Raw genomic sequence first — 26,258 nt, 5'->3', positions numbered from 1 at the left:
TTACGGCAAAGAAACCAGGTGATGCCCTCCCTTCAGCGCTCAGTCAATGCTTGGTGGTCCCCAGTGCCGGTAGCTGGGGAGAACAAGATCTGATTTATTGCTCTGATTAATCATGGAGGGCAAGACAGGCTGGTGTCGGACTTTTTCTAGAGAGAGTGTGAGAACATTATTCTCCTCATTCTTGCACACCAGGAACATTCGCTGCTGCTTCAAGCACAGAAAGGGTTGCGTAAACATTTTAATATTGCATGAGGCTTGTATAAGACTGACTGAGTATGTGAATGGTAAACCCTGACACATAAAGAGACAGAAGAAGAGGGGGAAAATAAAAGAGAGATCCTGGTAAAGACCTAAGGTTGTATTTTTTTTTTTTCTCAACTAGAAAGGCTGTCTGTAGTAACTCAGAATGTTTTGATAATTCTCATTATAGATTTTTGTCATGGTAAAATAGCACGGCCCATGGTAAATCAGCCCAAATGCCAAAAAGTACAGGGATATTTCCTTTTTTTTTTTTCCTGATTTTTCACACACAAAAATTCTTACAAAATCACAGCCACTCTGTCTTCCTTTTTTCCTCCAAGAGTGTGGGATTTTGCAGTTGGGTTTCTACTACCCTAGATCGAGAGGTAGGCTTTCTGTAGATTTCAGAGCTATGGTCTGTTTGTCCCTCCGATGGAACTCTAGGGCCATGACAGAGCCCTGGGGAGAAGGTGGTAGGGCAGCACAGGCCAAGCCAGTCCCACGTGGGTGCCTCTCACCTGAAGGGGCCCTAGGGAGGGCATTTGTGTAGGGAAAAATTACTTTGTTTGATTTTTGTATTCATTGAGTCACAAGACAAAGCCGTGGGCCACTTGGCGCCCTAGTCTTGATGCCCCAGCCTCCAGAAATCTTCCTTAATGATCACTGTCTTCCAAGCCCCACCATTTCCACATCTGATTTTTTTTTTTTTTTTTGATGTTTTGATTCTAGCTTCTGAACTTTTCTCAGATGCTTCTGCGTTTCTTCATCTCCATCCTGGTCCAAGGACATTCAAGTCATCTCCTGCCTGCACTGGCCTCCGAGACCATTTCCTGTTTCTTTCTTTATCCAGTCCCTGCCACATACTAGTGGTGTTTTTTGTTGTTGTTGTTGTTTTTTGACACAAAATTATCTTCTCCAGACAAAAACCTAGTGGTATCACAAACATGCTTAACGTCAGTCAGTGATTTCTTCTAGGATTCTTTAAGATAGAAAAACATAATTCTGAAGCTGGGGTAGCAGGCTCTTGGTTTTGCCTCCTGGCTGTTCCCCAGCTTCCATGGCCATTACTCAATGCCTTGCACTTCATGGTCCAACCCTGTTGACTTTCTTCACATTCCTTGAAGTACCAAGGTCTCTCGTTCATCTAGCTCTTCACACACACACTTTGTGGTATTGATTTAGCTCCCTGCCTCTCTTTCTTGACTATAATTAAGTCATGGACTGGACCATGCCCATCTTTCTCTTTGTTATTCCCCAGGGTACCTAGCAGAGGATCTGGCCACATAAGAGGCGCTCAATAAATACATTACAAATGAATGGATGGATAGATGAAAAGATGAGGCAAAGAAAGGAGTCAATGTCTAGAAAAGACTCTTTCTACTATAGCTCCTTCTGCACACAATCCTTGAATTTAGAGAAAGAGGCCAAAACTGAGAAGGATCTTAGGGAGAGCATAACCAGCTGCTTCATATTGTAAGCAAGGAAACCACGGCTCTGGCAAGTCAAATGATTCGCCCAGTATCACACAGCACACAGCCAGCTAATATCCTGAGACTAGAATCTAGGTCTTCCAATGCCTATTCTAATAATCCTGTATCCATTGCTGTATCACCAAAGATTTCATATTTGTCAACTTCTAGAACCTTAGAGATGGGAGAAATCTTCATTTTATGAGTGAGACACCTCCCTGAGGCTTAGAGAGGTAGAGGGACTGGCTCCAGGTCAATTTTTGCAAACTGCCCAAGTCCTAGAGAACAAGATGGGCATCAGTCACTAAATCATAGCCCTGACCACGCTGAAGTGAGGCAACCTATGAGCTAATAGACAATGACTTTTGACTACTCATGAGGCCAGGATGGTGCCCCCCAGCCAATGGTCAGAATTTAGATTCTGCCATGCCAGTTTCACATTTCCCCTGCCCTCCACTGGCTGAGAGATGGTTCTCCTTTTGTCTTCCCTCTGCCTAACTGCCCTGGTCCTTTAGTTCCCTAGGATGGTCCTGTAAACCACCAGCAGATTCTCGGTAGTGGTCCAAGACTAACCAGGTGGAATTCCAGATCTCCTCCTTGGAGAGTGGGGAGACATGGAACCACTCGCCTTTCTGTGCACTGGTTCCTCTCTTTGCTGAATCAGAAGGTATTTAAGGCCTAGAAGTTGACTTCTTGGATTGTTAGTTGACTATTGGATTACTGGGAAAATGTGCATAAAATCCTGTGGACCCCTTGAGGAAAAAGACAGTATAAATTCCAGACATTATCGTTATTTCTTCCTGCAGAGGAAGCCCTGATTTGAGGCTTAGACCCTAAGTACACCAGGACTGAGAAAACTTCCTGAGTCCCTTTGACTTCCCAACAAGCCATGCGGAATGTCAGGAGAACGTGTGGGACAGCTATCTTGGAGTGGGTTGTCTGTCAGTCCCCAAATCCCTTGTCTGTGCTCATCTTTAGGAGGGCGACTGTGAGGAGGGGGGTAGTTCAGGCAAGACTGATTTCCCTTTGCTGAGACTTAATCATGGCCAGCAGCAGGAGATTGAGTTTCCTTCTCTTCCCTCAAGTTTGAGGAATGGGAACAACAGAGGGAGGCTAGGACAATCCAGCCTGCGAGATGCACTCCAGAGCTCTTCCATTTAGTGCCAGGAAGATGTCAGGAGCCAAGTGGTCTGGAGGAATCGAGCACCCCAGTACTCCCCTCCAGATGTACTTCATCAGTGTGGGTGGCCAGGGCTGGGGATGGGGCTGGCTTCCTTTTCATTCACGTTTGTGGGGTTGGTCTTGGGCCTGTCAGGGAAGGAGGATTGAGTCTCAGGGATTAGAACTTCTCACCAAGAGGCCCCCTTGGTCCAGAAGTTCAGGTCAGGCCTTCTTCACTTGATGTTCTGTGTAAGAGAAATTTGTCAAGGTCAGTGCTGGTCCTTTCACAGTTTTCCCAAGAGTTCGATTCTTGAGGTGGGGATGGTAACAGAGAATGCAAAGGAAGTGGGGAGAGGGTGGACAATGGGGTGGAGGGGGTGCCTTCCTCATCTTCCTCTGTCTCCAGAGGAAGGACATAGCTTGGTTCCACATGGTTCCCTGTGGTGCCACAAACGTTTACTATACCACAGAGCTTTGGCAGGTCAGACATCTAGAAACGGCTTAGCTGAATGCTTCAGGCTCGGAGTCGTTCCCAAGGTTGCAGTCAGGTTGTTGGTCAAGGCTGCAGCCACCTGGAGGCTTGACTGTAGCTGGAGAATCTCCTTCCGTGACGACCTACTCGCTTGGACTCAGTTCCTTCTCAGATGGCTTGACTGAGCTCACGGCATGGTAGCTGACTTCCCCCAGAGCAAGTGGTCTAAGTGGCAGCAAGGAGGAAACTCCAGTGCCTTCTTCAGTCTAATCTTTCAAGTCAAATACTGTCACTTCCACCACATTCTGTTCACTAGAAGTGAGTCACTAATTCCTGCTCACTTTCAAGGAGAGAGGAATCAAGTTCCATCTCTTAAAGAGAGGAGTGTCAAAGAATTTGTGGCTGGATTAAAAACCACCGCAGCCTGTCACCCAAGGCACCCACTCATAGGGACGGGTGTTTCCCGTCTTCATGCCAGGTGAGTGTGGGTGCTGGAACTGCCTGTTCCTCGTCTGCAACACGGCCCAACTCCAAGGAAGACGCGGTGACTTCTGGTCCACGGAGGGTAGCATTACAGGGAGTGGGGATGGTACAGGGCAAACTGTCATCTCTGGTAGCATCTTTCTGTGTCCTGTTCACTGTGGGGACTCTAGTCACTGGAGCAAAAGGGAACAAAGGTACCTTCATCCTCACGCTGCGGCAACATGTGCCCTGACGTAAATGCTGCCATCCAGTGGGTCACACCAGTTTCTGTAGGGTGCATAATTTTCCTGCGTGATCGGGGAATGTGAAAACTCCTGGGTGAGCAGGAGTCTCGGTCTTCAGCCAGTCACCCCTCCTCGGGGTGAGAGTTCATAACCCGCGGAGAATCCTCACAGTGAGCCAGGCACTGTTTCAAGCAGTAGTAACTAATTCCTTTCACACAACAATTCTGTGAATTAAATGCTGGAATTCATCTTATAGGTGAGGAAATGGAAACACAAAGAGGTTATAGAGTACACGCAAAGCCAAGTAGGCAACACCGTGGCCTTGATCCCCGCATTGTCTGACTCCTGAATCCGGGCTCTTAGACGAAAGTCCTAGTGGCTTTACACACAGCCTTGGATGAAAATACAGGGCAATGAGGCAATGTCTCTCAGGTCATAATGTGAATGTGAATTTCCTGGAGTCCATGGGAACCTGTTCAAATGCAGATTCTGATTCTGTGTGTTCTGGTTGGGGGCTGAGGGTCTGCCTTTTTAAGAAGCTCCCAGCTGATGGGGTAGGCAACTACAATCTGAGTGATAAGACGTCCCTCCCCTTTCCCTGTTCTTCTTGTCCTGGAACAGAGGTTCTCCACTTTGGCTGGACTTTAGTATCCTGTGGTGGGGGTGGAGCAGAGGGTGGACATGTTAAAGAAAACAAAAATGGAAGCAAAACCTTCCACCCTCAGATATTCGGATTCCCTTGATCTGCGGTGGCTTCTTGGGGGAAGCAGAGGCTTTCCGAACCCTCCAGGTGATTTTCATGTGCAGCTAGGGTGTAGAACCAAGTCCCCAGGGGTAAATCTGCAGTTTCCTAGGGACATCCTGAGGCCCTACCTAGCCCAGGACCAGACCTGCCTCATTTCCCTGCCACCCCACACTGGGCCAGGCACTGCCAAACCCTTTATCTGCTGCAGGGCTGCTGGAGAGACTGGGGACAGAGCAGCTCAGAGCTGCATTACTCATGCAGCAGAATATTCTTGGAGCGCTAATGGGCTGTCTTGCTTTAGGGGAGAACAGCAGGCGCAGCGTCAGGCTCCTGAGCTCAGCCAGCCTGGGCAACCTGCTCGCTGTTCGGGGCCAGCGTGTGTTGCAGATGCAGTGCACGCGCCTCGCCGGGCTTCCTCTACCGTCTCATTTTGCATAACACTTTCTGTTTTCATTATGCCTAAATTTGGCCTGCCCAGAGAGCGTGATTAAAATGAAAACCTTATTCTAATAGAGCTCGGGAAATGGGAGAAGAAATCTAAAAATAGGACATGGAAAAGAGAAAAACTCAAATGGCATAATGACCAAGTTGGTTCAAACACACACACTTGCAGTAATTTCTCTTGGAGAGAGAAAACAGCAGTGACATCCACGCAGGTGTTTGTATAATCCAGGTCACATCAAAACTCCAGTCTGTTTTACAAATTCAGAACCCTAGGAAAAATGGAAGCAAACAGTAATAGAAGATAATAAGGGGAATAATAATTCTTACTCCCTGCCTTTGCACGTGGAGGTTGGTGAGCCAAGAGAGTATCTGTAATGCACTTTGTTCTCTGCAGCAAAATGCCGGATAGTGAGAGGAAACAGTTTGTTCTGCCACAAAGCCTGAGGAGGACAGGCCAAGGGTACTTGGTTTTTGGTTTCATTCCTTGCTTTCTTTATAATTAAATAACCCACCCCTAAGAGCTCAGCTTAAACTTAACTCTCTGTGGAAAGCAAAGCATCGTCTATAGTCCCCTGGCCTTAAGTGAAAGTCACCGGCTCCCAGTTCCCAGCGTCCTCTCTATTTCCCCATCAGAGGACTTATTGCTCTTTATGACGTTTGTTTAATCTGTGTTTAGCTCAGCCCTCAACTTCATGGCCTTCCACAGTACAAGCCACTTAGGAGATACTTTGAATGAATGAGTGAATGAATGAATCCATCCACCCATCCATCCCTGGGAAAGTCACTTATGTTCCGAGGCTTCTGTGGCCAAATCAGTAAAATATTCATGGAGGAGAGTTTGGGCAGATGATCTCAAACCACATTTCCCCTTCTGACTCTCCATTATTAAGGGCTTAGTTTTTCCAGCCTAGCTGTCCACTCTGTGGGGATAGAGTGCTTGGCTAGGTAGACCAGTGGCAGAAGACATGGCCCTAGGCTTGTTGCTCAGGGGAGCAGAAAGGACCACTAGAGAAGATACCATCTTACACTCACACTGCATATTCATTTTACGCTTTGTCCGCCATCACACTGCTTGCTGTGTAATCTATTCTAGTGGTTAGGTGTTGTGTACGCAGGCAAGGGGGTCTTACTGCCTGGCTCGAATCCCAGGCCTTGCCCTTCCCCAAGCTGTGTGACCTTGGGCAAGTTATACCCTCCCTGTGCCTCTGTCTTGTCCCCTGCAGAAGAGGGATGATCATTTTTTTTCTACCTTGTAAGGTTGTTGTGAGGATTTAATGAGTTAATACACATAACACTTAAAACAGGGCCCAAAGTAGGCACTCAATAAATGTCAGCCCTTTTTATCACTCCCTCTCTCTTATATATTCCTGCCTCTGCCCTTGTACCTTTATTTATGAGCTCCCACTCCTCTACTGAAATCTGATTCAGCTTTCAAGGCCCAGCCCCTCATAGACCATACATCACAGCCTGTCAAGCTGGGAGGAGCCCTACAGATAATTGAATCCAACCCCCTCATTTTACAGATGAGAAGTCAGAGGCACAGAGAGGCCCAGCCAGTGGCTCAAGGTCGCAGAGCCAGCTGGTGCAGCACAGGCCACAAACCCAGGGGGACGCACCTCGCAGCCAGGGCCTGCTTCCGACACTGGGCAGCAGTGCCCAGTTCCCTCTCTGGAACTCGAGCTGTTCTCAGCATCTTTCCTGTGGCGATGACTCTCTTATAAAGCCTTTTTACTAGGGTATAGTTAGTATTCCCTTGCAGAATAGTCTTTCTGATTAATCTTATGTTCTCCACACGCCGAGCATGTTCTTTTGTCCACAGTAGGTATTCACTAATAATAATAATAATAATAATAATAATAATAATGAGCTATATTGGATTAGGAGGTTGCTGTTTACAAAGTGCTTTCAGATATATCACTATCTCAATGCAACAATACCAAGAGGCAGGGATTATTTTTATCTCTGCTAGAGAGGGGGAAACAGGTTTAGAGAAAGGAAGAGAATTGCTCAGGGCCACCCAGCCACATGGAAGGGGGCCCATCTGTCTGCAAATAGCCCTGCTATTTATGCTTGCCTGAATGAACGAATACGTTACTTAATGTTTCATGTGGATTTGTCTTGTTTTCTTCACTAGGCCTGGGCCATGTGTTAAGAATTCTACATATTCTCAAAGAATCTACAGTCATCACAGCAGGCTCACAATATGTGTTTGTTGATGAAATTAGTAACAGTTTTTCACTGTTGCCTCCAACCCTGAAGAGATAGGGTCTGTCCAGACACAAATATTATCGGCTGTGTGGCCTTCTTCCGCCTACTCCCCAGACTGTGTTTCTTTTTCTTCCTCTGTACAGTGTGGTTAAAGCTATTGACTTCCTTTCAAATTCTTGGTGATGCTTTGATAGCAGGCTGGCAACTAAACATTTGTGGACTGCTCAGGCTTTTCCAACACAAAGCCAGGAGAAAGAGTGTGTCGTGTGGGTATTCAGAGGGTCAGTCTGGGGACAGAGTGTTTCAGGATTACATCAGGATGAAAAAGTTTGGGGGGACATGGACAGGAGGTGGGAGGGAGCCATCTGGCCAACCCGCTCTTGTACTCTATTTCCTCGATCTTTAATTATATCCTTATTTCATGAATTAATGGTGGCACTACTGACTTAATATTATTCATTAAAACAGTTGATTGCATGCAACTCTGCATGGACTCCTCTCTGAGTCACATAAGGGAGACCTTTCTGAGGTCTAGTGGCAAAAGGCTTCCAAGAGCAAACCTGTCTTGGAGAAGGACCAGTGCAAGAGGGGCCGCCAGCTCAGGGTCCAGGTGCCTCCCTCGCCTTCTGGGTCCCAACAAAGAGAACTGTTCGGATTAAACAGATGGTCGACCAGGAGTAGTGGGGTCCCTCAAAGACTTTGATGCATAGCTCTTGCTTCCTCCCTTTTGTTTTTAAAAACATTACAAAAATCTGTAGAAACATAGAAAATGTTAATATACTCCAAAGAAGTCACAAATTTAGATGCCTATAGGCGCAGGCAGTTTATGCAATGAAATAGAAAGAATGAAAAAAACCCAGTTCAAAAAATGGGACAACTGGCTTCAACAAAAGAAGGCAAGCAGAGGCTGACTCTTGCCCTATGGGGATCTGGAGCCATACACGAAAGCTCTCTGTTTTTAAGTGTTGGAAGCTGATTTAAATGAGAACAAAATAAAACAACAACAACAACAACAACAACAACATACACACAAAACCCTGTGAGATAAACAAGATTGTCTGTGAAGTGGTGTGCAACCAGGGCTACCAGTCCAGGGGATCCAGTGGGGTGGCTGCATTTACCTGATGGGTGCCCACAGCTCTGGCTTTTGGAGGGAGAGCTTTTGAAGGTGTTCAGGAGGCCAGAAAGTTTTTGCTACTCGTTGATTTCTTTTAAAGTGTGTACCAAGAGGAGTTAGTAGTGTTTTTATACAGAAATGCCAGGTACTGTGTTAAACACAGACTTTGACTCATCCTCCCAACCCTGCAAGTGGGCTATCGTCATCCCCATTTGGCAGAGAGGGAGATGCCGGCTAAGAAGCCTAAGTAACTTATCCAAAGTCACAGTTTTTAAGTGACTTAAATTGAGACTGTGGCATTAGGAATATCTGAGGTTCCAGACACAACTCAGCCCTCTCGATTTTTCTTGTTTTCCACTAATAGCCTGCAACACAGCAGAAACAATGAGTGGGTTGGACCTACTCATCTATTATTTAATCCTTTCACTTTTTCCAGTTTGGATTAGAGAGTCTCTACGGCTTGACATTCTATGACTCTGAGGCACAACTACAGCCCCTATAGCCACTAACTTTTCCCTGTACTGATAGCTTGCTAGTTGCCAGGTGCTATTATGTGCATTTAATTGCATGTGGTTCTCATACCAATCCTATGGCATAGTATTGATCCCATTTCACAGCGGAGGCTCAGAGAATAACTAACTCAAGTTCCTGCAGCTAGTAAAGCAGACCCAGGATTGAGGCTCAGGCATGTCTGACTCTTAACTCTTAAGCAGAGGTGCCTCGGTTGGAATCACAGCTCCTCTGCTTATAGCAGGTACAGGGTAACATTAGCCTTGCTGGGCCTCAGTGCCTCATCTGTAAAATAGGATAATAGTAGTACACCTCCCTCCTAGGGTTATTGTGGAGTTAACATATGTAGTGAGCTTGGAGCCATGCCTGACACTCATTGCAGTGGGAGCTGTTGTCTTCCTTTTCTTCATTCATGACCCCGAGCCTGTGCTCTAGCTCTGAGGAGGGCGTCAGCTGCACATTTATTGCTCCCTTGCACCACAGTGGCAGAAGTGTGGCCTCAGACTTCTAGAGAGATGCTTAGAGAGGCAACTCTCTGATGTTCTGGAAACATTAACTTTTCCTTTCTTTCTCTCCTTAAGTTTCTTTCAACCATGAAAGCCTTGATAGACTTAGAGACATGAAAGACTTAATAGAATTCAATTCACTAAAGTTCTATTAGTTCTGGATATGAGTTATAGAAGGAGCTTTCCTAGGCACCTGCTTATGGGACTGACAGTATAACAGCTATTTGCCACACAATTGTGGATTAAAGTTCCCACGAGGAGAACATGCTCAGCTAGTTTAGATGGGAGACATGGGGTGGGCAGGTGTGGGTGCCGTGAGAGCATGCTGCAGGGTTCAGGGTCCGGTCTACAGGTCACAAGTTGGTCTTATTACAGTGAGGCATTATCTGTGCAGGGGCGGGGCTTCTCTTGTTTCATGAGGAAACGTATGCCCATATCCCTGCAGTTCTAGGAGGTGTATATGTGGATGTATGTATTTTTAAGGAAGGGATCTTATTTTATTTTATTTTTTGTTGTTGTTGTTGTTGAAGTAAGCTCCATGCCCAGTGTGGGACTTGAACTCATGACCCTGAGATCAAGAGTTGTGTGCTCTTCCAACTGAGCCAGCCAGGCGACCTTTTATTTTTTACACTTGTTTTTCATCTAGGTTATGAATTCAGTAGACTGTTGAGAGAGACATTGTCGCCCTGCCTCTGGTGTAACAAGAACATGTATTCAACCTTGAGCCCTCGACAGGGTTACTCCTTTGGCCTGCTGCCTTTCCTTTGCTCTTCACTCCCTAATTCATCTTACACCCCCATCCTTAGTGCCCGGAGATTCTAGCTTGTGACATCTCTGCTCTGCCCGTCTTTGGAGCTTGCTGGCCAGACTGAAAGGGATGATTGACACCTTCACCTCATAAATATAAGAAAGAGCATGCTGACCAAAGGCTGGGGGAGCCTAGAAGAGACATCTTTGTGTCTCCTTTGACTTCTGGTGCAGTGGGGAACTCTCAGATGGTGCCCAGCAAATGCAGGCTGGAGGAAGGCGTGAATGTGCTGTGCCCAGAATCACCATGTTTGCTGGGATGCTCCTCAATCCTCCATCACCTCCTCTATGAAGTTTTCCCTGATAATGTCTTCATCCAAAAATAATGTCTTCCGATCTGAAGTCCCATGAATTTGTCTCTACCTCTTAAGCTTCACATTGTGGCATATGTGATTTTTGGTTCCCTAGCAGGATTCAAATCAGGACCAAGTTGACCCAATATCAGTACCTAGCATGAGCCCATTAGTGAGGGGTGTATGTGTGCATGTGTGCGTGTGTGCGTGTGCGCGTGGGCACGTGTGCCTGTGTGAACTTGAACGCATTTTCTCTGTGAGGGGGCTCTGCCATTATAACTGGAAATCGGTCTCTCCCAAAAGACTGTGAGCGCCTTCGGGGCAGAGACTGTGTCTTTGCTTCCTTAGCCCATGGCAGAATCACATGCCCCTCCCACAGCCGGGTTTCTAACCCCTGTATGCAACTGCACTTGTCATCTCTTCACCAGTGATGCTCATTCTACTCATCTTTCAAGACCCTGCTCAGCTCCCACCCAAGAAGATCCACCCAAGAAAATCCACCAAAGAGGAGTTGATTCCTCCTTTATGTGTGCCGTCACTCTACCTAATAGAGAACCTGGCTTATCATGGCTGGGCAAAGAGATTGTTGGATAAATAGCAGGACTGACACTTTATAAATATTTGCTGAGTAGATGATGGGACCCGAGAGGGAGACCAGACTCTACTGTGCACCTATTCCATTGTCATATTTATGCCTGTCTCCCCTCCTAGCTTGTGTATATGTGTGTTTAGATGTGTGTGTGAGCACAGCCCCATGCCAGCTCAGTGCCTAACGCATAGTAAGTGACCCATACATATGTGCTGAATACATGAAGCCCAGGCAGGAGCTGTTATGGGAGGAAAAACAACCAGGGACAAGTGGGAGGGGTGGTAGGCTCTGAAAGACATGAGGGGTGGAGGTCTCCCAGCGGTTGGCCTCCTTCCCCTTCATTTGGCCCCATCAGCCAGAATTGGCCGAGCCACATCAGCTAATCAGTTCTTTGTGCCTCATTGGGCCTCTGCTTCCTGGAGCCAAGCATCATTCTGGTGATACCATTACACTTACATTTGGTAGAAAGCAAATGGAATTTAATCTGAAACCCCATATAAACAGGAATGGGATATTTATGTATAGATCTATATATGGAATAATAATGTAAAATTCTTAGGGTGAGTGAGGCATAGAAGATACTCAGCAGGTGTTAGTGGTCTTTCATTTCCCTCCCCCATCGCTGTGTTGGAGTGCAGCTCACACATACCCCTGAAGGTCCAAACACTGTCCAGTGATTTCTTGTTGGCAGCTAGAAATTAACAATAGTGGGAATAGTTATGCCACCAAAATCGGCAAATGCTACAAACCAGAGCTTATCTCCTCTCATCGTGCTAAAGCCAGTTGCCACACATTTACCAGCACACCCCTGACTGTCACGCTCCCCCTGCAGGCTTTGCCTACGTGTGCTTGGGTTTGTCACGTGTAGCTGTGATGGGCCCAGCGGCGTGAGATATGCAGAGGGGAGCTGGGTGGGTGGGGACTGCGTGGCAGCCTTCTGGGTCTTCTCCTTCCCTCATGCACCTGCACCCATCCTGGCAAACACCTGGCAGGCACAAGAAGGCATGGAGGACCTGAATTATGGCCATTTAAAAACAGAGAATTGCCCTGTCATCCTTCATATTCATCTGCATCTCCACCTACCACCTTCAGTTTTCTTTTTCTTGCATCTTCTACATTTTCCCCAAGCCTTTACTTTGTGCCATAGCTTTACCACATTCACATCACAGAATCTGGAAACATTTGAACTGGAAGGGACTTAGACATCATCTAGCACCCAAGAAGTTAAATAGATTTTATTTCTTGTGCCAACTGAACCCACCGATTGAGGCTTCCCTGTGCTGTCCTTATCTGAGCTCCATGGAAATGAGAGCCAGGACTGATTCTGTCTGCCCCGGGTGTGGGCGTGGGAAGCCAGGCTGGCTTTGCATATACCCCAGACAGGCACATCCTGGCTCAATCCGCCTCATGAGATAGGTAAGAAAACTGAGGACTGAAAGGGTTAAATGACTTGCCAGGGTCCCACACCTCGTAAGTGACTAAGCTGGGATTCAAACCCAGTCTTTCCCCCAGTGCCTTACCCCGGACTTCATTTATGCAATGAGACATGTAGCCTTGAGGGAGGAGAAGAGAATCACCAACACCATGCATGTTCAATCCAGATGGGAACCGGCGATTAGAGAAACAGAGAGGTTACAGATCTTACAACTCAGTCTGCCATCCATCCTCTGCTTGGTCTTACTGCTTTTGTGCTTCAGATTTACCTCCTGGTGTGAAATCAGTTTGTGTTAAGAGAAGAATAAGATATTTCTTGTGTGAAGCAAATAATTAATCCAATCTCATGCCCTGTCAGGGAGTCACAAACCAGAAGACTTGAAATTTCCATATTGCATAGCCTTTGGATTCGGGGAACACCCAGTTTAGAAGGACTATTAAATTTGTTCTAATCCCCTTCTCTTGAGAAATGACTCAAGCTCACAGTGCCCCAATGTGGATACTATTTATAAATGCCTCACGGGTTTGTCCTTTCCACATCTCTTATAGGTACTCATGGGAAGTACCTTGACCCATCCTCCCAAATATCTCTCCACTTTGCTGAATCCCCAAGCTACTCCCCTGTTCTTGTGCTCTTCACCTCCAATGGAGGAGTCAAAATGTGCCCTCTCTGCCCCTTCACCTCCCCATTTCTCCCTTACAACCTGACCTCAGACACCAGGCACACAATATTACATATACATACAAATATTACATCTGTAGGTAACTTTACATTTCTTTTCATACCTCATCTCTTTGGACCCTGTATTAGTCTACTTGAGCTCTCATAGCATATACTACCCACTGGGTGGTTTAAACAAAAGAAATATATTTTCTCACAGTTCTAGAGATTTGAAGTCCAAGATCAAGTGCTGTCAGTGTTGTTTCTGGTAAGGTCTTTCTTCCTGGTTTGCAGATGGCCACCTTCTCATTGTGTCCTCACGTGGCCTTCCCTGTGTGTGTGTGCATCAAGAGGGAGCTCTCTGGTGTCTTTTCCTCTTCTAAGAAGGACACCAGTCCTATCAGGTTAAGATCTCACCCTTATGATCTCACTTAACTTTAATTACCTCCCTAAAGGCCCTGTGTCCATACATAGTCACATTGGGACTTAGTGCTCTAACCTATGAGTTCTGGGGAAGCACAATTTAATCCTTAACAGAGCCTTGTTGGAAGACCAGGAGAGAGTCAGGACAAGCGTTGTGATTGCCATTTTATTATAAGCATTGGATCTGAGGCTCAGAAAGTTGACAGTAGGGTCAGGCGACTTGCACAAGTGTGCCAGGCTGGTCACTGTGGGAGCAGGGGAGGGAACCTGAGTTTTCAGACTGTACCCCAGCACGAGTCATCCCCAACTGAAAAATAGCAGCCATCTCTTCTCAGTTCTTACCTCCTTGACAGCATTTAACAATATGACTATATAGCTATTGATTTTTTAATGATGATATCTCAATTAAATTGTAAGGGAGAAAATTCTACCTAAACCACCACCATCTTAACACCATTATTGTGTTCATTAGTTGTACTGAATAAGTTGGCTTAATAAATTCATGGGCTTTTGATGATTTTCAGATTGATGGCTTGGGAGATGCCAAAGCCATGGGCAGATACACACCCATCAGGTAGAAACTGGTCTCAGACTAGTCTCAGACTGAACTGTCCAGTGCTACCTTGTTGCTCTCTTTGCAAAGCAGTTAGCCAATACTATTTGCTTTCTGGAATTTCCTGGCCTTATGTATGTTTCTGGGAGGTAATCATTTGAATTCAAGACACAGCACTGGAAGATGTATTGAGACTCTCATGAAGCCTACACTCTGACCATACCCCAAGAAGGGAAGTGGGTGTCATTGGGATTTCACATACTCTTTCAAATGTCCTGCACACCCAACATCAGGAAAAGGGGTTGTCAGGAAACAAGATGCAGCAAATGTATCAAGAAGCAGCCCCCTCTCCCTTAACCAGGCTTCTTCACTAAGAGAGTAGTAGTGAGGTCCAGTAGAAGGAGTATGGATGGAGTGACACTAATTACAGTTCACACCCCAACTCTGCCATGTGGTCATTCTTTCTTTCTCTCCCTTGTTCTTACTCCCTGGTTCCAGCAAAATTTTAGAATGGCTTACTGCCTTGCTACTTGCTATTGAGGTGACATTCAGCAAGCTACTCAGCTGATTTCTGACTCTCAGTACAATGGAGATACTGACAGCCATCTTGCAAGGCTTTGTGGAAGGTTAAACAAAATAATGTGCGTAAGTTCCATGGACACGTGGCACATAGTAGGTGGCCAGTGAACAATACCCATTATTTAAAAAATGGAAATGTGTGACAGGCTTGTGTGTGCAGAGCCTGGTGTAAGAAAGTGTCCCTCATTCATATTCTTCCTTAAAACTCATATGCTCTTGGATGCCATTTAGCTTCTGCATAAAGTTTATGCTGCCCTGGCATCATCAATAAGGGACTCATTATTTCATTGGTTTGGGGAAGCAGTCCCTGGAAAAGCTTTAGGATTTGGGAATGGCAGGTGATTATGGATGGAGCTAAATTATTTACTTCATCAGGGTGTCTCTGGCTTTATCATGCAGACCTGTCATCAGAAGCTGTACATAAAGATGACTAATGGTCCCTTTAACTCAGGGATCTGAAAGGTCACTGGGGCCGTGACAGACATAGAAGGCTGTGTTTGCTGCATCCATCAAGATGCAGTTGTATATGAATGTGATGCATGGCAGGCCGCATGAGGGTGGACTTTTACTTTCCACTTTGCATTCTGGTCATGTACAGCTGCCATGTGGAAAGGTGGTGATTAGCCCTCTGGAGGCCCCAAATCCTGTACTTAGACCATTCTTTGGAACATTCAGAACACCAGGGGTTTGGAGAATGGACCAGAGAGTGTAGGGTAATGGTGTCTGTTTTTCCATCTGAGAGCTATCTTGGCTTGAGCTCACTTGTTATTTCCCAGGGATCTAGGAAATGGATGGAGAAGGAAAAGAAAATGAGGCAATGTGACTAATTCTGTGACTGCCACGTGATGCACCCCAGTGGGGGTCAATTGAGTCTTGGTGGTAAATTTCTTGGCCTGAGAAGGAGGGACTGACTCCTACTGAGAATCTTGGGAACTAGAGCTTTAGAGGAGTCCTGTGGTTTCTCTGAGCTCCGCATGCTTTTTGCATGAGGCTGACTTTTCCTCCTCTCCTTCTTCATAGGGGCCCAGCGGCAGGAGTGGAAGACACCAACCGAATGTGCCACTTTGGGCAAGTCATTTACTGCTCTGGGCCCAACGTCTCTGCTCTCCAAAGTCCAGTCATATTCATGCCACCTTCATCAGCCGCGTCCTTTTTGTGTAACGTGTTTGCACCATTGTTTCCCAACGGGCTAGGTTTTCATTTCGATAAATTTATTTTTAAAGAAGCCTTAGATCATTAAAACAAATGGATATAAAAATAGATGAAGGAATAGATAAAATGAAAACCAAACAATGAGATGAAATTCTTGCTAGATGCTTTGGCCAGATCATTGTCGCTCCACCTGAAGCTTGGTCTCTTTTTGTTAAAAAGGGAGCTTGGCAAGAGTTAGGAAAGTGTTAAAGACACAGTAACATCCAACTAAGACTTTCTTTGAGGTGCTCAGAAGAGTTAAAAAGAGATTGAAGCAGGAGTAACTTTCTCACAGTGTAATTTGATATTATTTAATAACCCATCCTTGTGTCATTTACAGCATTTTCTGGACCGTCTAATGTCATCTGTCATCCTAACATTGGAATGAATCCTATACTTTGGGGAAAACTGTACTAGGAATCTTTAGTTCCTTTCAACTCCAAATTTTTATTACTTCCATCTATTATCCCTAATAGTTACCTAATTAACTATTTCTTTTTCCACTTTCACTTCTTACTACTTGCTTACTGGGCTGTATTACACTGGCATTTATTTGAACTGCCCACCCGGCACTTTGCATTTTCAAAAAACTTTCAGGTGCTAATTAAAAACCATTGACACTTAAACTCAGCAAATTACTGGAGCCTGGAAGAGGGCCAAGGAACCGGTCCCTGAGAGTCCCTCTGCCCACCACTGCTGGCACACATGGGGCCTGTAAGCACAGAGCCCTCCCTAGCAGAAGGAAGCGTCCTGCGCCCTTCCTCGGGGCTGCCGCCATTCCGGTGAGTGATGTTGGAGACAGACGCACAATCGATAGCACTAGACGCACACCACTCTGGTTATCTTCTATCCTTTTTCATTCAGCCTCCCTTAGCTTCCCTGGATGAGAGTCTGGGGAGAGATTCATCTCTTCCCTTGTTTCTTGTTATATCACTGTTGTAGCCACAGGGACAAGAGTGACAGATATTTCTGGGTTGTCAAGGGAGAGAGAGGAAAGATGAGCTCTTTGTAGCACCCGACAACTTGCCATAAAGACCCAAAGTGCCATTCGTGGGTTTTAAAAAAATTAACGTTTTAATTGTCATTTCAATCTGCACAGATTGTGATCCTTGCTGAGGATCGCTCCCAAGTGGAGTTTGAAAGTACTTTAGGTGGTTGAGTTGTCTGCGGTCTCTTTAATGAATGTGTGTGTGAGTGTATGTGTGTATCTGTGTTTTCCCTGACAATTGTCGAACGCAGAATGATGGTCTTTTCGTTCAGCAGCCCTGTTTGTTCTTCTTACCACCATCTAACTTGGGACCTTCCTTTCTGACTCTCTTTTTAGCGTCCTTGTCCCTCAGCCATGTAGAAATGGGTCCCTGTCCAGGCCTGGTTACTCCCTGTGCGCTCGGGAGAGCTGTCAGGAATTGGTCATTTCCCCGTTGGACCTCCTTGTGGTGTCACCAATTCCTCAACCTCCCCCTGGGAAGGGGCGCCTGGGTGGCTCAGTCGTTAAGCGTCTGCCTTCGGCTCAGGTCATGATCCCAGGGTCCTGGGATCGAGCCCCGCATCGGGCTCCCTGCTCCGCGGGAAGCCTGCTTCTCCCTCTCCCACTCCCCCTGCTTGTGTTCCCTCTCTCGCTGTATGTCTCTGTGTCAAATAAATAAATAAAATCTTTTAAAAAAGCAAAAGCAAAAAAACAAAACAAGAAAAAATCCCCCCGGGAAGCTTTAAGTGCTCACCTCTTTCTTTCTCCCAGTCCCGCCATTTTGGAAACATCCACATTGCCCAGCTAGAAAATCTTGTCAGGTGAGTGGTTGGGGAGGACAGCCTCCGCTGGGGTCCTGGCCAGGTTAGCCAGCCAGCGTGCGGTCTTCAGGGGTGCGTGTCTCTGCCCACATGGACTTGCAGCTCTTCCTCCCTTGGTCCCCATTGTGTAACGGTAGGCTCTACAGCTCTCCCGTCATTTTGCTGGGGTGTCCCTCCCTTTCTAACTCACATTTTCCTGACATATTCCTCTCCTCTTCTTCTACTACGCGGGTCCCTTTCCCTCCAGTATATAACATTGGTAGTCTTTCTCTCATGCTGTTAAGAAGCTAGTCTCAGGTTTGGTCACCCCACACCCCTCCCCCCGACAACAGCCACAACCGACACAAAACGCACATGAACACAGTGTGCTTTAGGGCTTTTCACTCCACTCTCCCTGACCCTTGTCCTTGGCCTTAAAGCCTCCCTGAAGCACTCAGGTCTTTGCATCAGATACCACAGCTAGGAGACCATGGAAAAATAATATAGGAGGGCATTGGAATTTTTAAGTCAACATCTGCATATTTGAAAGCTCCTGGGACTTACTCACCTACTGAGGCCTGTATAGATTCATCGTTAGTTTGCTCATGCTGTCATAGTGGGCACACACGTGTGTGTGTGTGTGTGTGTGTGTGTGCGAGTGTGCACACACGTGCTCATATACATGCGCACGCGGGGACACACACAAGACTCCTCCTTTCACCTCCCCAGTGACATGTACGGTCCTTGCCCAATCCACTCTGCTCCTCATTGACTGGGCTCTGTCCTCCTCAGCTGGTGTCTTTGTCTACCTAGCCTAGCAATGGGAAGAGGGTGTTCAGATGAGGAGTGGAACAGGAGGTGGAGACTGGGACAGGCAGGTGGGAGACACTTGCAGCCTGGTGCACATAAACAGTGGCAGGGAGGGGTGGCGATCATGAGAAAAAGTGCTCCCTGGGGCTTCTGCCTCTGCGTATAGGGTTCCTGTCTGACAGCTCTCCCTATAAGCGAGGCCTCCTTGTGTTTTCTCTCAGCTGCTCTCTTCAATCACTCCATCAGGTTGGGAGGTTGTTCTCATTTTATAAGCGACGGATCTAAGACAGAGAGAGTGGGCATATTCTGAAAGGTCAGAGGCAGGACTGATGGGCCAACACCCCCACCCCCGGTCAGCACCTTACACCTAATGCTGGTATGTCTCCAGAAAGGGGAAACCAGCAGAGGTCTGGTGGGAGCCATGGGCCTTACCTCTGGGTAAGAAAGTTATTATTGGTTTAGTAACTTCTCTGAACTTCTGTTGCCTTCTCTGCTGAATGCAGACCATCATCCTGGCCTTGTTTACCTTGTGGTCATGGTCATAAGCTGCACAGGAGGTGAGAGTATGAAGGTTCTTTGTGACCTGAAGAATGCTGTGCAAACATAAGGCTTCTGGGACTGATTCATACCTGGCGGATCAGGCCTGCCCAGTTCTCAGAGAACTCATTAGTTCCAAATGGAAAGAAATGACATCAGAGAGGACAGAGCACTACCTTGAACCCCACCTGTGACCCACACTCACCTGTCTTTAGGGCTAGGGGCAGCCGGCAGGTGCATCTTTAACATTCATTTGGAAATTTGTCTATAAATACGGTAGTTAGCTCTTGGAGGGTGAGATTGCTGTTCTGAAAATGTTCTCACTGCTGGCTTTGCAGATAGGCAGTCTTTTACATTTTGCGGTGCAGTAATGAGAAAAAAAGAGATTTCGTTTTCCTGGTTTGCCTCTGAGTATTGCCTAATTGTCTTGAAAAACAATTGACTTGGTATTTCTTCCTCGGCTTCTAATGCTAAGCATACATATATTATGTCTGCCAGCTTACTTATCTATTTACCACTGTTGCTTGGGGAAGGTTAATTTCCTCTCAGCGTAAGTTGTTTGTTCCCTAAAAATGCTGCCTCGAAGGACCACCGAGGCTTAGCCGTGTGCCTGTATGGGGGGGATGGAGAGCTGCGCAGATCCACAGGACCGATGGGCCCCCCTCCCCCAACCCTCGACCTCTAGGCTTGGGATGCCACTGTCTCTCTGTGTAAGTGTCTTAAATCTACATTTCACTCTGTAGACAACCTGAGACAGTGTTTATTCTACATGAATAAATCAACCCTGGTGCAGTCAATTTCTTTCTCTTGGTAGGATAAAAAGACAATTTCTACATGATAGATCTAATCAAACCTACAGCAATCTGAATTAATGGCTAAGAAGGGGAAGACCAGCACCCTGAAAGCCCACTGTTATTTTTCTCTCTAAACGGAGCAGAGACAGTTAAATCTCTTTATTCAATTTTCTGCATCTTGACCATGAAGAATACCCCAAACACGCTAGTGGGGTAGCGGACCCATGTGAACAACCAATTACTGTTTTAAGAAGTTAATAACCAGTTGCTCGTCATTTGATTATTATTAAACAACCAGTGGAATTCAAGCAAACAAGGGTGTTCTTGACTAGATTCAGCTTTTCAGTAATAGCTTGTGGGAGCTCCATCTCCTCTGGCCCATTCCCTGCCCAGGTCTGCTGCCTGATGGGCTACGTTGTTCAGAACCTCATGTTAGTGGAGTTGTGGCGATGTCAGATTTCTTTGTTCTGAATTATGTGGACAGTTGTCCAAACTGCCACTTTGTTTTGCTGGCATGGATGCAGCTCATTGAGAGTATCTCCCTGAGGTTGCTTTACAAAAAGATTTGGCATTTAATAAAAGCAATTCCTCACTTGCATTACAATTCAAGCCATTTAGATAATTAAGAAAGAATTCCTTTGAATACATCTGAAGTGTTTTTAAAATTCTCTTATTTTTAAAAAACCCTATTTAGGTTATTTGTGCCCTCAAGGGGAAACAGAGGGACTGGACTTAAGCCAGCACGTGTGGTTTGGGGGTCAGTGCAGAGGGGACGGCCACAGTTGGTCTAAAATACGTCTCAGACTTTCTTTTTGGTTTCCACCTTCTCTTTTGTTATTGTTATAAACCACAACTGCTAACCAGATAAATTGGTTTCACGTTTTCTTTCCCCTTCTCCAGTATAGGTACAGGGACTAGAGCAATGACCTAAAAATCATGTCAGCAGAGGAAGGTGGGCCGGGGAGGGTGGTGGCGGGGAAAGCAAGCAAAGATCCTGAATAATCTACCAACTTGATAATCAGCTGGTAGATAGAGAGTCAGCTACAGAGGATCTCCCTGCCCCTGGTGATAAGCAAGACCGAGGAGTCCCTCTACTACAATCAACTGCTAAGCTTTCTTCTCTGATTTAATCTCCATACTTGACTGAGCTTGAGTGGCTGACTATTTTGGGAGACATACGTGAGTTTCTTATGTGACTGAGCAAAACATATTTGATCTTAATTAGGTTTGGGAGATTTTATTTTGTTTTGTTTTGACATTTAAACCAAGTCAACATTTGAAGCAAGAACTATTCTGTTTTATAGCAGAGTTTATCTTGCAGAACTAGCAGCAGGTTTTCTTTTGGAACCTATTATTATATTATTACTATTATTATTATTATTATCAATGCCATTCTAGACCTAGGGCTTTAGAAGTTGTTAACCCTGTCAGGTCCCGAACTGTCTGCCCTGCAAATGCATTGCCGTGCTTGGGGTCGAAAGAACACTAACATGGCAGTCAAGTGCCCTGGCGTGCCAGAGCCGACTCAGTAAACAGCCATGATTCCGGGCTGTGATTTACTGGTCTTTATTTTCTCCATATGAGATGATGAATTACTGAAAGATTTCTGGAGACTCTTTGAACTTCAATGGTCTGTACACTCCCCGCAAATGGAGAGATGTATCTATTTCTTCCTGGAAAAAAAAGGAAGGAGTCAGGCAGCAGGAAAGAAAACACAAAATGAAAAAGTTAAGGGAAGCCAAGAAGGCAAAAACAAGGAATAGAGGTCAATTTCTGTTGGAGTGGCCGGGGGCTCCCCAATCCTTGAGGGCTGCAGGTCGCCTAGCAGCGGTAAAGCAAGATGCACATTGCAGGCCAAACCTATACATCTCGGAGCCGATTTCACAGTCATTAAAAGTAAATGAGAAAACTGAAGCATTGCTGAGTATAGGTAGTGACATTCCAGTTTTTCTAGCTTTCTTTCTTTCTTTCTTTCTTTTCTTTCTTTCTTTCTTTCTGTCTTTCTTTCTTTCTTTCTTTCTTTTTTTAAATAAAACAGTCTCTGAGACCAAGTGATAGATGACTAGTCATTGAGCTTAAAAAATTCTATGTGTTTTTCAAATTAGGTGCAATGAAGCGGAACTACAAATTAGGAAAGCAAATGGGTTGTTGTTTCCCATGTTTCTTGTTTTTTTTTCTCATATTCTTGGTGGGAGACATTTCTGACACGATCCGCTGGTTGTTATATATGGTGTTCTTTTTCCACCATCAGCTAGGTGGGGGGAGGGTCTCCCTCGGCTCCTTGGTCTTCTCTGGGTTAAAGGGTGTACCTGTCTTGCCATCTGTGTGTCTATGAGAGCTTGGGGGTAGCTGCTTTAGTGCCTGTCCCTTCCTGCGGCAGAAGAGGCTATGCCTGCCTTTAAGGGCCGGTTCGCTCCTCTCTGAGAGTAGGACCCTTTCGAATCTAGATGAAGAGGGCCACTGTGTATGGGGGCCAACAGCATGGACATTCCCAGCTGCAAGGCTGTGCTCTGTTACCATATATCAGAGTTACAGAATGACTCAGCTGTGACTTAGCTCCCCAGATTGCCTTGCTCAGGACCTGGAGGCCCCTTGGGGAAGTTGTGGTTCTTTCCTTCTGCCTGTATTCCTTGGTGGGTGGGGGTCGACGGGGGTAGATTTGAGCCAAAAGGACTCTTCTTGGGTCTCAAAGAGAAAGTCCTGTTGCTAAGTCCAATGTGGAGGAAATCTGAATGCCCTCAGGGCCCTGATCCTTCTGAAAAAGATCTCCAGTTGCTAGGACTTCCCATTGGAAGCTCTGGGGGGCTCTCATTTCAAGGTTTTTTGGGGGTGTGTGTGGTTGTTGAGGGTTGTGAGCTGTCTGTCCTCGTTGACTAGCTGCTCCTAAGAGGAATCCTATTCCATAGCAACTTATGCTCTGTGTAGTCCTAAACCTTTTCCTTCTTCCTTCTATGAAACCACCTTAGATTGCTTTTAAGAGAAGGCAGGTATAAATAACAAATAAATGAATGAATGGTTCTACTTCCCTTCCTGAGGCTCAGGAAATCCTGGGAAATCGTGAAGATACATGCAAGGCTTTATTGGTCTGCCCAAATGAAGGCTAAGGGCTGGCCAAATTGAGGCCTTTCCTTTGGTGAGCATGGTGGCAGCTGAGCCCGAGTCTTTCTTCTCTGAGAAGTTGATTCTGGGGTCTCTTAGCCATGATTGCCCTGCCCCACCTCTCGCCCTGTGAGACTCAGTTCAGGCATCACCTTCTCTGAGGGATCCGCCTGTCACTTCTGAGCAGGATGGGTGTCCCCATAGGGGGTTGCCGGCATTCTTAGAGAATTGAACCCACCATGGTATATACAGTCGTTACTTTGCGTATTCACTTCCCCTGTTTGGAGGCAAGGCCTTTATCCTCTTGGGCACCCTCGTGCTGCACAGTGCCTGGTGCAGAGAACACTGTGAACGCAGGTGCACTGAGTGACTAGATGAATATATGACATACCGGTGGCCCTCAGCACAACCGTCAGCATTATGCCTATCTGGGGTCCACTTCTGCATTTCTTGTGCAGTAAAATGCAATTTGTTAATGATAGTACAATAGTATGGTCTCTTTCTCATTTTTAGATCTTCTTTTAGAATGATTTTTTTCCCATTTCTCTCCCCCCGCCCTTTTTGCTTTTTGGCCAACCATTCTCTATCTTTAAAGAAAAATACTAAGATTCTTAAAGCCATACATGGTCATTCTTCCCAACCCATCTCTTCCCTTTGTGCCTTATCCATTCAGAACCACTCAAATATCCTCCTTACTGCCCTGGCTGGATCTCAGTGGATCATTCAGGAGATTTAAAAATGCTTTTAATTAGAAGTTTCTGAAAATGTTTCTTCTTTAGTTGAAAGAGAAATGAAGTGAAGAAATCATATGGAGAAGATGCTATGAAAACTTTGTTGGTTTTGTTGTAATCTGGCTGATGAGAAAAGTCACATCAAAGATAGCCAGCTGGTTGTGGCCATGGGTTCAGATTTTAGACATTTTAACGTCCCCTTGTCTTACCGATTCCTTCCTGTAGCTCTGTGAGGTAGGTGAAGCAAAACTTTCTATTCCCATTTTGAGGGTGGCAAAACTGAAACTCGGGAAGGCTCAGTGTCTTATTCAGGTTTTCATGGACGCGGAGCTCAAAGGCAGGACCAGAGCCGGGGCTGCTGACTGAGTGCAGTGTTCTAGCTACAATACTACGAGGCCTCCCCATGTTCTCCCTCTTTTTATTCTTTCCAGAAAAACTCTGCAGAAAGGTCAGCATCCTTCCCTCTCTAGAACCAAGCTTTCTGTGCACATTCTCCTCGGGGGTGAGGATAAGCTCCTCTACTTAAGTGGGGTTTGACGTATAATGCAGTTGTTTGAGTTCTTATCATGCTACGTTTGGATGTTTGTGGAGGCGTGGTGGTCTTGAGATGTGGTGTCAGGTTATACCACATGGCCAGGGAATCACTTCCTACTTCTCAGGAGCTTCACCATTCCTTAAATGTACATGAACACGAAAGTGACTGTGACACCAGAAACAGGGAATTGTGTTTTTTGTGATGGGAACACCAAACTCTAGACATTCTCTATCCAACATAGAATCTCTCTATGTCCTGTATGATTTCTAAATCCTGACTGGTGATTCTCATTCCAGCAATGTTTGAAACCACATTTCCCATCTGCAAGAAAAAAGAATTCTAATTCCTTAGATTTTCTTTTAATGGGACTTATGTGGATAATTTTGTCCCTGTGACTGAACCTATGGCTGAGAGCACTTGGCTGTCCCAAAACGGAGGGGAGCTGGTGAAGGTACTGGTTGAACAGTAAAGCACCCAAAATACTTTTACACGTGTGCACAGAAAGGGAAGAGTTGGCCGTGTTGTAATTCTAAAGTGGTGGCAATTTATTCCCCTTTTGGTCTTAGACTTATGAGCTTGTTTCCTGATTAGCTAGTATAGTAAAGGATCCTGGCGGGTGCAGGAACGCTGTCTGCTCGCCCTCACCTTTCCTGATCAGTATTTGATGGAGATATCCATGCAGTGCTCACCCTTACGATCCATGGCTGTTAACCCTCAGGCAGCTTTCCCTAGCTGTAAGACTTGTTTACTGACCAGGGAGATCTGAAGTTCACCACTCCACTGCCTTCTGCAGATGGTCCTACCCACTCATTTTGGCCTTCCCCTCCAACCCATCGATGGCCAGGGCTAAAGCCTCACTTGACCCAAACTCTTAGGCCAGAGACTGCATGAGTGAGTCAGTCTGGGCCTTGCGTGAAAGTGAAATACTCCTCCATTTCTCTGTTAATATTTAATTCAACAAGTTGAGCACCTACTTTGTGCATGGATGTGGACATGAGTAAGAAAAAGTCCCTGATCTTGAGATTTAAAATATAAGTGTAGGCAAATACCTAGTAACTAATAACTAGTATCGTAGATACAGAGAATAGATTGGTGGTTGGCAGAGGCAGGAGATGCGGGGCTGGGAGAAATGGGTGAACTGTTTTTTGCTGTTGTTGGGTTTTTTGTTTTTGTTTAAATAAATTAAATAATTTATTAAAAAAAAAAAAAGACTCTCTCCACCTTCCTCAGCTAGCACTCACTGCCTCAGGGATCTCTGTGCGGTCATGTCAGACCACAGTACTGGTGAGGCTTCTCGTAGGTCCTCTGATCAACAGTTCCGGTTGAGCCCAGCCTGCTGGCTGTCCCTGCCAAGGCACAGAACATGTGAGGCCAACCACCTTGGGTCCTCCAGACCAGCCCCTCTCCCAGCTGAAAACCATGTCATGACATCTGATAAAAACTTGTGGAATGGAAGAGTCAGCCTGCCTGAATTCGTGACCACAAACTGATGAGACAGAATAAAATGGTCCTTGCTTTAATCCAGTAAGTTTTGGGATAGTTTGTTATGCAGCGATAGATAGTGGGGCAGATATACATAAGGTCAGGGATAGGCAGGATTTCTCTGAGGGTTCTTTTGAGGCAACATACGTTATATGGCATGTTAGTTTTCCTGTTTATTCCAGATAGCCTTTTCCACATTGTCAGTGAAAGGAGAGTAAGATCCTAAAATGAGAGGAAACACGGAAAGCAAGTAGTGTATTGTAAATAAACCCTCCCTAAAAATCTAAGAGTAGACAAATAACTTGTCAGTTCATAGGTTGTTCATTCATTCAACAAATATTTGGTGAGTACTTCTCTGCCAAACACTGTCCCAGGCATTTGGGCTGTCCTGGTG

At 45.8% G+C, this 26,258-nt stretch overlaps 1 protein-coding gene across 2 annotated transcripts in view; it reads left to right on the top strand.

The window, feature by feature from the left end:
• ALK (ALK receptor tyrosine kinase) overlaps positions 1 to 26,258 on the top strand; it is a 690,188-nt gene that overhangs the window by 96,356 nt on the left and 567,574 nt on the right. The window contains exon 2 of one of the 2 annotated variants that reach the window (XM_088026382.1): positions 14,365 to 14,370. The exons of the other annotated variant lie outside the window; for it this stretch is intronic. Coding sequence (XP_087882508.1) covers positions 14,365 to 14,370 — 6 coding nt within the window. The remainder of the gene's footprint in view (positions 1 to 14,364; positions 14,371 to 26,258) is intronic. 2 annotated transcript variants of the gene reach the window in all.

The sequence above is a fragment of the Eumetopias jubatus genome, unplaced genomic scaffold (assembly GCF_037043125.1).
Source record: "Eumetopias jubatus isolate StellerSeaLion01/CBP00866 unplaced genomic scaffold, mEumJub1_p1.0 scaffold_9, whole genome shotgun sequence".
NCBI classification, from domain to species: domain Eukaryota; kingdom Metazoa; phylum Chordata; class Mammalia; order Carnivora; family Otariidae; genus Eumetopias; species Eumetopias jubatus.
This window is presented reverse-complemented; position numbering and strand designations above follow the sequence as displayed.